At 43.8% G+C, this 12,053-nt stretch overlaps 1 protein-coding gene across 8 annotated transcripts in view; it reads right to left on the bottom strand.

The window, feature by feature from the left end:
• Positions 1-12,053, bottom strand: part of MKNK1 (MAPK interacting serine/threonine kinase 1) — a 53,869-nt gene that overhangs the window by 23,574 nt on the left and 18,242 nt on the right. For 4 of the 8 annotated variants that reach the window (XM_027604334.2, XM_027604308.2, XM_027604323.2 and 1 more), the window contains exons 2-4: positions 9,452-9,622; positions 2,918-2,988; positions 1,631-1,737 (exon numbers count right to left, since the gene is read on the bottom strand). In XM_027604334.2, the coding sequence (XP_027460135.2) occupies positions 1,631-1,646 (16 nt within the window). In that variant the 5' untranslated portion in view covers positions 1,647-1,737; positions 2,918-2,988; positions 9,452-9,622. The remainder of the gene's footprint in view (positions 1-1,630; positions 1,738-2,917; positions 2,989-9,451; positions 9,623-12,053) is intronic. The other 4 variants (XM_027604315.2, XM_027604359.2, XM_027604343.2 and 1 more) reach the window with 4 other exon arrangements.

The raw sequence follows: 12,053 nt of genomic DNA on the forward strand, positions 1-12,053 counted from the left end.
GCTTTGAGGATGGCCCTAAATTACTTCAGGTCTAGGAACACAGACCTGAGTACCTGTGGAACCCCGAGCATCCTCTTATTTGAGAGGATGCAGTTAGGGTCTATTCAGAAGTCTGCAGTTGACAGGTCTACACCGGGCTGCTGCATAAGGTCATTTATTGCAAAAACATTATTATCTCTCACTGGCCAGCAGGTTAAAGGGAGGCTCCCCATGTTAAAGGGCAGATTTGTGAGGCAGACATTTCGACACTGGGCACACCAACCAGGAAAGGGTAGGGATGGAAAGAATAAACAGGAGACTGAGAGGGGGAAAGAGAAAGGAGGAACAGGGAACCAGGGCCCAATCAGGGCACTGTTTCTAAGACACTCTAGTAAGGGCCTTCCCCTGTTAAAGATAAATTACTTATAGAACATGTCATGCCCCTGATCCAGAGTGAGCCTTAATACTCTTTGCCTGCAGTTAGAAATAATAAGATTTCTCTGAAGTCTCTGGGTCTAAATCCCCACCAGGGTGATTAAACCTTTACATCCTTCTAAAATAGAAGCACTCGGGTGCTGGTGGGGCATGCAGTGTGAGAGACTTTTAGACCAACCTTCAATAAACACAGGCTCTGGCTTGTTGGATTTTTTTTTTTTCTAAGAGATTTTGAAATGGAAACTGGCTCTTTGCCCATTGAGGGGAAAGGCCCACTTTCTTCTCAGAGGACCCCGGCTGAACACGGTCAGAAAAATGGCAAGTCTGCTCGGGAAGATTGATTAGGGCCGAAGCACGTCTCTATATTGTTCTCAGAAGCAAGTACACAACATCCATTAGGAGAGAGCACACAGAACGATGGCACTTTCCACACCATAATCCGGAAAGTATGGTTAGGCAGCCAAGTGTCTGACAGCTCAGTTTAGGTGCATTCTTCCTCCCATTTTTGGATCTGATGACAGCAGATTTTCAATTATACTTTAGAGAACAGATAAGCACATGGATAAAAGGAATCCAAGAGGATCTCAAAATATTACTCTGGCCAACAGTTTCAAGCACAAGATCTATCTGGGGACGGCAACACACTATGAATTCAAAGAATCCAACTTAAATATCAGCACTCAATATCCACCCTCACTAAGGTAAGTTAAAGGGAAAAAGCTGCCCAACACAGTGAGAAATTCTACAGAAATGAAACCCAGGGGGCTCTTCAGGAGCCCAGGGAGGGGCACTGGCCACTAGGACAGCAGGCTGAGGAGGAGGGGCCACCATCCTTCTCGCCCTGCCCTTGTGCGCAGTCCAGTGCCAATCCGTTTTCTTCTCAGTGCTGCGAGGCAAGTGCAGACTGGACCGATTTTGGATTCCCTTCTCTTTCTCCTTCCTCTGCCTGCACTCAGACGGAGGGCCTAAGGACAAGCAAAACAGCCAAAAGGTAGGCAATGCAGAGGAGCAGCAAGAGAGCTGGAAGCATTATAATTCATAGGGGATGCACAGACATACTTACGACTCTAGCTAGAAAACCCTGTTAGAGGCAATTTATACTTGGTTTTTACCACAGCAGGGCTGAGGGAGCCTCTTGTGGAAGAATCATACCTCTGAGCACTGCCGCATATTCAATATTAGATTTTATGACTTCACACACAAAAAGATAGAGTACCTGGTCTATTCTGCATGGATTTCAATGGAAGAGGGTACGCCAGAAGGGACAAATGGTTAAGATTTTCCTTGGAAACAGAACTTGTTGAAGGAGAGTTGTTTTTGAAACTAGGAAGAAAAAAATGTAGGAAGGCAGTGAAGTGAAAAAAAAAAAACCAAAAACCATGCTTAATTTCCCTGTTTACATGGGGGGAGGGGAGAGGGAGAGGTGTCATAATCTTACCAAGGGGTTGATAGGTTCCCCAACTGGAGCCTGTCCATAATCTCTATTCTATTGCAGACAATCCACTGGCAGGGTCTATGGGACCTTAATTTTTTAAGCATGCAAACACTAGATGAAAGCTTCCTGGGCTGGGGGGGGCGGGCAGCGCCTGGGTGGCTCAGTTGTTAAGCATCTGCCTTCGGCTCAGGTCATGATCCCAGGGTCCTGGGATGGAGCCCCGAACTGGGCTCCTTGCTCCGCAGGAAGCCTGCTTCTCCCTCTCCCACTCCCCCTGCTTGTGTTCCCTCTCTTGCTGTTTCTGTCAAATAAATAAAATCTTTAAAAAAAAAAAAAGCTTCCTCGGGGCATAAGCCTCCACAATCATGCTGGTCCTCAGCTCACCGCCTTCCCTTGGCCAGAGACTTCTTTTCACTGCAAACACTACAACCCAGCTCAAAAGTCTCTGCTCCCCCACCTCCAGAGTCTCCACCCCTTTGAACAAATTCAGTTTGTACAAACACTTTGGAAATCAGTTAGGTATTAGGCAAATAGATGGCTTCACTGCACAGAACTAATAGTGCTCCTCCTCTGCTCCTAAACACCCTGTTAGAAGTTCCATTAGAGCACTGGCGGGATTTGGCCTTGAGCTCTCTCTCCCCAGTGTTCTTAAAAGCCAGGACTGTTGCCTGTTCATCTCTACATCTCCTATAAGCCATGGCACAGTGTCAGATACATACCAACCCTCAGAAAATGTGCACTGAAAATGCTGCACATACTTAGTGTTAGTTGCAGTGCATGTCACCCAGGCCCTTTAAGTAACAAAGCGCATGCACCGAAAGAAATGTGGGTCCACCCCTGCCCTACAGACTGCAGAGTGAGGCTATTCTGTTCTGAGTTCTCTGACAAACTCCTCCTAAGAAAAAGCCCTGTGGCCCTTGACTTTCTAGCCAGAAGCCTGGTCTCTGCTATAGAATTGAGCAACGTGCTTGTGATTTCAGAGGAGGAAACGAGGACTTCTTTTACGTTTTCAGACAGACTCCAGCTGGTGTGCAGGCTCCCAGTACTTCTACTGCCTTTAGCCCTTACCTTCCCCTTGGTCAGGGCTCGGTGGTCTACCATCCGTGTACTGGTAGAGGTGGAGCTGGAAAGGAAGCACACTGTTGACAGGGAAGGACATGAGCTTGGCAACAGGAGACCAAAGTGAAAATCCCGCCTCAGATATTAGCAGACATAGCACCAAGGCTATGCCAAGTTACTTTGCCTCTTAGAGTCTCAGCCTTCTCATCTACAGAACAGGTTTTAAAATAATATCTGCCCTTTTCAGCAACCCTGTGAGGACCCAATGACATACCTGATATAAATGTGCAGGAGAAACATACATTAAGGGGCACCTGGGTGTCTCTGTCGGTTAAGCGTCTGACTCTTGATTTCAGCTCAGGTCATGATCTCAGGGTCGTGAGACCGAGCCCTGCATTGGGTTCCACGCTCAGTGGGGAGTTTGCTCAGGATTCTCTTTCTCCCTCTCCCTCTGCCCCTCCCCACCCTACTCACTTGCTCTCCCTAAAATAAATGAATACATCTTAAAAATTATGAATATGCACAGGTATGTAGACATACTAGACAGAAATACACAAAAATGTTAATACTATTGCAACTTGAAAGAGTGCCTAATATACGCCAGGCACTGTGCTACGTATTTTACATACATTACAATAATTCTAATTCTTACAATAATCCCACAAGGTAAATATTTTATTATATTTCAGGTGAGGAAACTGAGGCTCAGAGGTTAAACAATCTACCAAACACCAAACACCAAACACCTGGTTAGTGGTTTAACTGGGATTCAAGCTCAATGCTACCTTTGGCATCCAGGATATTTCTAATCTATAGTTTTCTCCGTGTGATGGGGTAATTTTTATTTTCTGCTTTATATTTTTCAGCATTCTCCAAATTTTATACAATGAAATGTGTTACTTTTTAAATGCTATTATTATTTTAGCCAAGTTTTATTTTCAATAAAATACACAATAATTTTTCTCCAACACACACTGGAATTTAGAATCTGAATATACAGTATTTAAAATCATATCTAGATTTCTCTGTACTGAAATCCAACAATCAGTGAGGAAAAAACATTTCAGGAATATTGGTGCCTTGAAAACAACAAACACTATTTTAATTTTTATTTTTTTAAATGCTATTTTTTTTTAAAGGAAAAACTTTGTAAAAAAACAAAATGATGTAATGAGCATTTGAGCCTGCAAGATACCAGTTTAAATCCTGGCTCCCCACCACTGTGTGCGCTCTGGCACTTGCTTAGCTTCTCTAAGTATCAGTTTCTTCATATACCAAAAGAGGTCAGAGGCCTGGGCTGCCTGTACCACGAGGCTGTGGCGAGGGTCAAAGAAGAGATGATGTGAAAGCACTGATGAGTTACTCATTCAACAAATACTGTATTTACTGGGAACCTATGGATTGTCCAGTGCTAGACAGTAAGAATACAAGAGAAGACAGTCTCTCTGCCCTTAGGAATTTAAATCCAATGACCTATAAAACAAGATGTAGGACAAGTGCCTTGTGACCGGCAAGTATCAGGTGCTGTGGAGCAGAAGACAGGCATCAAATTCAGTTTAGTAACTAGAGGAAGGGACAGCTAAGCTGCCATCTGAAGGATGAGTGGGAACTGGCCAGGGTGAGGCCTGGGGAGGACAGAGAAAGAGCGTGTGCTAAGGCTGAAGAGAGGTAGCATGGCCAGTCAGTGTGAATTCGAGAGAACTCCCAGAGCCATTGAGGAGGGGCCGAGGAGTCTCACCTATTGCAGTGGGACTGCAATAGCAACAGATATTCCCAACACGTTAAATACCCTTCATCCAAAAAAAAAAAAAAAAAAACCAGAAAAACCCTTCATCCACTGCTCTCCCCACAGGTGACCCCAAGGCCCACCTCTGAAAGAATTGTCACTTCTCCAAAAAGTCTTATGAGCCACACTGCCCCCAAAAGCAGCAGATCTGTTCTCCATGTTTTGATGGAGCCTACAGAGAACTGAGCAGCTCCTGCATCTGACATGTGATACCCAAGATGATCATTTTCCCCCTAAGAACACAACTTTGCTGGCTAACTCAGCTCAGCAAATGTACTTCATGCTCCTCTCCCGAGTGCTCGAGAGTTCTTTTCAAAGTCTATGGCTCACTCCTTTTCCCAACCTGTAAGAGTTATTTCCCTCAGTCACAAGGGCTTTCCAGAGAAGGAAGAGTGGTGAGAACAAGCTAAGGAGTACAATTATCTGTTGTGTCGCCTCCTCAGTCGCCAGCTGGTGGAGGCCCCCAAACAATGGAGACCTGACGAAATCAAAGGAAGGGGGCAGACACTCTTAAGGAAGAGCCAAGACTGAGAAATGGGAGGCTGAGGAGGAGGCAATGAGGAGGAGGCAATGAGGAGGGGCCTGGGAAGACAGAGCCCAGATATTTACTTCTTTTCTTTAAAATTTTATTATGTTAGTCACCATACAGTACATCATTAGTTTTTGATATAGTGTTCCATGATTCATTGTTTGCGTATAACATCCAATGCTCCATGCACTATGTGCCCTCCTTAATATCCATCCCCAGGCTAACCCATCCCCCCACTCCCCTTCCTCTAAAACCCTCAGTTTGTTTCCCGGAGTCCATAGTCTCTCATGGTTCGTCTCCCTCTCTGATTCCCCCCCTTCATTTCTCCCTTCCTTCTTCTAATGTCCTCCATGCTATTCTTTATGTTCCACAAATAAGTGAAACCATATGATAATTGACTTTCTCTGCTTGACTTATTTCACTTAGCAAAATCCCCTCCAGTTCCATCCATGTCAATACAAATGGTGGGTATTCATCCTTTCGGATGGCTGAGTAATATTCCATTGTATATGGACTACATCTTCTTTATCCATTCGTCTGTTGAAGGGCATCTTGGCTCTTTGCACAGTTTGGCTATTGCGGACATTGCTGCTTTGAACATTGGGGTGCATATGGCCCTTCTTTTCAATACATCTGTATCTTTGGGGTAAATACCCAGTAGTGGAATTGCTGGATCACAGGGTAGCTCTATTATTAACTTTCTGAGGAACCTCCATACTGTTTTCCAAAGTGGCTGTACCAACTTGCATTCCCACCAACAGTTTAAGAGGGTTCCCCTTTCTCCACATCCTCTTCAACATTTGTTGTTTCTTGCCTTGTCAATTTGACAAGGGAAACAAAAGCGAAAATGAACTTTTGGGACTTCATCAAGATAAAAAGCTTCTGCACAGCAAAGGAAACAGTCAACAAACAAAGAGGCAACCCACGGAATGGGAGAAGATATTTGCAAATGATACTACAGATAAAGGGCTGGTATCCAAGATCTATAAAAAACTTAACAAACTCAACACCAAAGAAACAAATAAGTCAAAAATGGGCAGAAGACATGAACAGACACTTCTCTAAAGAAGACATATGAATGGTTAACAGACACATGAAAAAATGTTCAATATCATTGGCCACCAGGGAATTCAAATCAAAACCACACTGAGATACCACCTTACACCAGTTAGAATGGCAAAAAATGGACACTTACTTCTCTGAAGGAGCAGTACTAGCAGCCACAGTGCACACACTTACACAGTGCTCACCAGATGCCAGACAATGTCCCAAGCATTTTACAAACACGTTTTTTTTTAAATTTATTTGACACAGAGAAGGAGACAGCGAGAGAGGGAATGCAAGCAGGGGGAGTGGGAGAGGGAGAAGCAGGCTCCTGGTTGAGCAGGGAGCCCGATGCAGGGCTCGATCCCAGGACCCTGGGATCATGACCTGAGCCAAAGGCAGATACTTAATGACTGAGCCATCCAGGCACCCCTACAAACACATTTTACATATCCTAACTTCTTTCATCTTCACAACTCTATGAGATATTTTTACATTTTACAGATGAAGAAATTGAGGTACAAAGATATTAAGTAATTAATTTGCCCAGGGTCACAAAGCTAGTTAGTGGCAGAGCTAGGATTTACATCTAGATAGACTGGCTTAAAATTCAAGTTTTTAACTATTACATTACTAGTAGAATATTTAATATTATTTCATATATCAAATATTATTAATATTATATTGAGGCATTCATGCTGAAAGGCAGGAGCAGTAGCCAGTCAGAATTAGCCAGGCACCAACAAGAATGCTTTTATTTAGAAGCTTTAGCACAGAGTTTCCCTACTGATGTGCTGTGAATGAGATATTGATCCCGTCACTGGGCTGAAGAATATAATTTTCTGTGTGTGCTATGATGTCAAGAAGGCTGGGCAGCTCTGCTCTAGCTTACACAAATACAAAGGCATTATCACCACATTACCATTATTATATTAATCTGAAATCTGATTTATCAGAAGTTTCTTTGTCTTACTTGGAGATAACTTTGTATTTTGTGTTTTGGCATATTATGGAGGATGAGTTACAAACCAGTCCAACCACATTATTTCACGGCAGTTCTGGTATCAGGTACAAGGCTACATTCTTCTTCTATCTGACCTATTGGTTGGTTGGTGTCATTTCTGATGGTATCATTACTATGTAGGGGACAAGGTCAAGGAAAAAGTACACTCAAACAGAAGCTAGTCAAATTTAAGACATGATGGATGAAAGGAGCCACCTGTGCAATCAACTCACTCAAAGGACAGTCTGTGAGTGTGATTCTAGGGGGCTAGGCTATTTCACAGGTTTTTCCCAAGAGTCCTGTGTGTAGGTAGGCTGGCCAGAATGAGGCAGACTGCAGTATCTCACACAACTACAGTGAGAGTTGGCAGTCTGAGGCCCACAAGGGTGCCGGCAGGGTGGTGATTCACAAAAGGCCTCATAAAGGGCTAGGATAGCAAGATTTCCAGAGGGAAAAGGTCTGGAGTCAGGCCCATCTTCTTCCTCTGTTCTGACTCTTCAGAGCTGTTAGCACATCTCCTGGCAGAAGGAATGATCAGAGGAAGGACAGAGCGGGTAAAGAAGTATGTGCTTTAAAAAGAGCAAGCAAGAGGGAAGGACTGTATTTGTGGGAGCAGGACAGTATAAAAAGCTGAAAAAGGCAGGCTGAAGTCAGATCACCCAACCTTATTAATGTGGCCACAAGGCCCTCCAACATTTGGTCCCTATGTGCTCTGCAGCCTCACCAAGCCTCAGTCATTATTTCAAGTAAAAATGAAGAGTGGCTAGTTCAGCTTGTAATTCAAACAATCCCACAATCGCTTCTTGTTGAGACAACCACCGTACCTTGGTATGCACACAAGTGCTTTATGAGCATTTCCACTTTGTCACACAGAATATAAAAAAGATGTGTACTTAAGGGTTGAGATTCACTAAAATTAGCAATTTTTACTGCTTCATAAGGACCTTCTTTTTAAAAAACAAACAAACTGAGAGTATAGCAATGAGGAATATAATGACTGCAAGGACAGTTCCAGGCCGTGGCCTTGATTCATGCTGAGGCACCAGCAGTTCTACCCACTATTGCTCTGCAGCAACAAATACCATCTTAGTGCTATTACAAAAACAGTTCTGACCTGGTAGATACCCTGAAAAGGTTTCAAGGAACCCCCTGGTCTGCACAGCCCACTTGTGAACCACCATTCTAGGCAGTGGGGAGGGACTGGGCTGTGAAACTGGCTGTGATGTGCAGAACCAACAGGCAGCTGGCCGGGGACTGGGAGAGCAAGGAGAGGCTGCTGTGGCTGGGAGGAAGGCAAGGAAGGCCTGTAACTAAGGCAGGGATGGGAAGGAAGAGAAAGAGATGAGGGGATGAAGCTGCAGAGGCAGAACTGGTCCTAGTCCTTCCAAGCGACTGGAGATGGTGGAGGAGTCAGAGATGTCCATCCTCTTTGAAGGCAGGGACGGGGCCTATTATCTCTCTGTCCCCTCTGCCCAGCAGGGAGCAAGCACAGAGGGGGACCTCAACATATGTTTATGAACTAAAATCAAAGAAGGGGAGAATTCAGGACGGGGAGCTGGTTGGGAATGGGGAGAGGGGAAGACGGTGTGTCACTGGGAAGCTTCAAATGAAGAAGGGTGACACACAGCAGCAAAGGAGTAAGAAAGCTCACAGATCAGACTCAAACCATCCTCACCCAATCTACAACTAAGGCATTATTTCTAACCTGCCAGGCATGATGGAGCCTCAGGCATTCAAGAACACTTCAAAAGAGGATCATATATGTCAAAAATATGACAAGTTAAAAAAAAAAAAGACCTTGGAAAGATACACCTCAAGCCATTATTAACAACGGTTACTTTGGGAGAACGAAACTCGGTAGGTACAGAATTATACTTTTCATACCTCTGTTGTATTTGATTTTGTTATTTATGGCACAGTTGTTTTACTTTTATAATTACAAGTAAATATATATGTGTTACTTACTGCATGGTTTTCCTTATGACCTTCTCTCCCATTGTATTCTGGTAGAAATATGCTCATCCCTACTATGTAACTGTCTTAGGCACTCCAGGCAGCCCAGCTAATCCTAGCTGCCTACTGAATACCGAAATCTCCCACCCACCCTTTCCTCTGGAAGTATCAGATAATTTCAACCCAAAGCAATCTAAAACGTTAAACAAAATATGCATCCAATCTTACCTTGCCCAACTTCTGAGAAGTAAATCCTCTGTAAACTGAAATGAAATAATGAGATAACGCTCCTGTCGGAGGGCTGCTGTCTTCCAACTCCAGGAAGTGTTTCAATAGTCTCTGGAGGTAGCAGGCATTCTTCACTTCCCCACTGGCTGTTGCCTCATCTGGTATGAAAATCTTAAAAAAAGCAGAAATAGAAAAGATATAAAAATCTGACTTCTTTAAAATGACCAGTGAAGGTAAAGATCACCCTCCATGTCCCCCAAACCTATGTGTCACACCACTAAGTAGATATACACAAGACCATGGCAGATTTCCTGTTTTTAAAATCAGGCATTTGAGCATTTGAAAATGCTGATACTAAGCATCTGAAGATTTAATGAGGGTCTGAGTAAAAGTTTCCAGATTCTGTTTCCACTGTGGGAGTCCAGACTTGGACCTGGAGGACAGATCTGGACAGCTCTGTTCACTGAGGAGTGTCCTGTGGAAGGTAAAAGCTGACACTTCTCTGTCATTGACATTTTCATTTTATTTTTTTTAAAGATTTTATTTATGGGCACCTGGGTGGCTTAGTCATTAAGCATCTGCCTTCAGCTCAGGTCATGGTCCCAGGGTCCTGGGATTGAGTCCCATATCTGGCTCCTTGCTCCACGGAGAGACTGCTTCTCCCTCTCTGGCTCTCCCTGCTTGTGTTCCCTCTCTCGCTATGCCTCTCTCTGTCAAATAAATAAATAAAATCTTTAAAAAAAAAATAAAATAAAGATTTTATTTATTTGAGAGAGAGAGTGTGTGCATAAGCAGGGGGAGGGGCAGAGGGAGAGGGAGAAACAGGCTCCCCACTGAGCAGGGAGCCCGACGCAGGGCTCAATCCCAGGACCCTGGGATCATGACCTGAGCAGAAGGCAGACGCTTACCCGACTGAACCACCCAGGCACCCCTGTCATCCATGTTTTTAGAAATGAATGAACTCTGGCTCCATCTCTTAGTGGCCAGGTCCAGGTCTCACAGGCAGGAGGCAACAGAGCCAGAAAGATAAAGTAGATGCTAAGAACAGCAGGTGGTATAAACACGAACAAGGTTTTAGGCCCAATGCATAATTATTGCTAGTTTTCCATGTGATAACTTCATTTTCTATATGTCCACTGTAATTTTCAATCTTTGGACTCTAGCTATCATATGTCAAAGCTGATTTGTCAATTTCCCTACAAAAGGAGTACCTATTTCTCCTTTCCCCAGTGGAAAAGCTCTGAACATACAGTTTAAATCTGAGTTCTGGGGCACTTGGGTGGCTCAATCAGTTAAGCGTCTGACTTTGGCTCAGGTCAGGTCATGATCTCAGGGTCCTGGGATGGAGCCCCATGTCCATGCTTAAGAGGGAATCTGCTTGTCCCTCTCCCTCTGCCCCTCCCCCTGCTTGTGCTCTTTCTGTCTCTCTCTCAAATGAATGAATAAAATCTTGAAAAAAAAATCTGAATTCTGGGCCCTTGTGCTAACATTTTCTAACTGGAAGCCGGATATGTTTCACCATGACCTCAAATCATGTGTCCCAAGCTCGACTTGTCCCAACCCCCATCCTTCCTCCTTTCCCTTCTTCTCTATAAGATAATATCACCCTGCCAGGGGCCCAGCCACAGGTCGTTTGAATCATTTCCATTGGCTCTTTCTCCTCCAACCTCGTCGTTCCAAATGCTTACACGGTCAGGCTTTCCCTCAGCCTGGTATGCTGCTTCTTGAAAAGAACACCTATTCATCCTTCACGGCCCCTCACGAATTACTGAAAGTGATCCCACAAATTACAGCAGTCCTTGACTTTTTTCTTCTTCACCCAGCATTTCATCACATCCACGGCATGCTATGATAATACACAGAGCTGGATATTCACACACATACATGGCTTGTCCACTAGGCTGTAAGCTCCTCAAAGGCAGGGACAGAACTTTTTCATGTTTGTATTTCTAGTATCTAACAGAGTATCTGGCTCAAAAAGGGCTCTAGTAGATATCTGACTACATTACTTCATCCATAAAGTATTTCTTTATTGTCCAATAGAGAATGTTAGCATACACAATTATTTTTCCTATCGTGCTTTTTATTCGCCAACAAATCTCTGTGGCCCAATGAAACTATTTCCAGGGCCCAAAGAAGCTCAGGTTATACTCCCTCTCCTTATGGCCACATTTCCAGGGACAACCTTGAACACCTTTGAACTTTAACTCTTTGCCTTTAGTCTTGCCACAGGTTCCTTCTTGTTGCCTATAGTAGGAGTTGGCCAAATTTTTTTTTTCTACAAAGAGCCTGATAGTAAATATTTTAGGCTTTCTATGTTGCCTGATCTCTATTGTGACTACTTAATTTTGCCTTTGTAGAGTGAAAGCAGCCATAGACAATATGTAAATGAATGACTGTGGCTATGTTTCTATATGGATTTTATTTATTTATTTTTAAAGATTTTATTTATTTGCTTTAGGGACAGAAAGAGACAGCACGAGTGGGGTGAGGAACAGAGGGAGAGGGACAAGCAGACTCCACACTGCAATCACAGGGCTTGATCTCACAACACTGAGATCATGACCTGAGCTGAAATCAAGAGTCGGATGCTTAACATACT

The sequence above is a fragment of the Zalophus californianus genome, chromosome 4 (genome assembly GCF_009762305.2).
Source record: "Zalophus californianus isolate mZalCal1 chromosome 4, mZalCal1.pri.v2, whole genome shotgun sequence".
NCBI classification, from domain to species: domain Eukaryota; kingdom Metazoa; phylum Chordata; class Mammalia; order Carnivora; family Otariidae; genus Zalophus; species Zalophus californianus.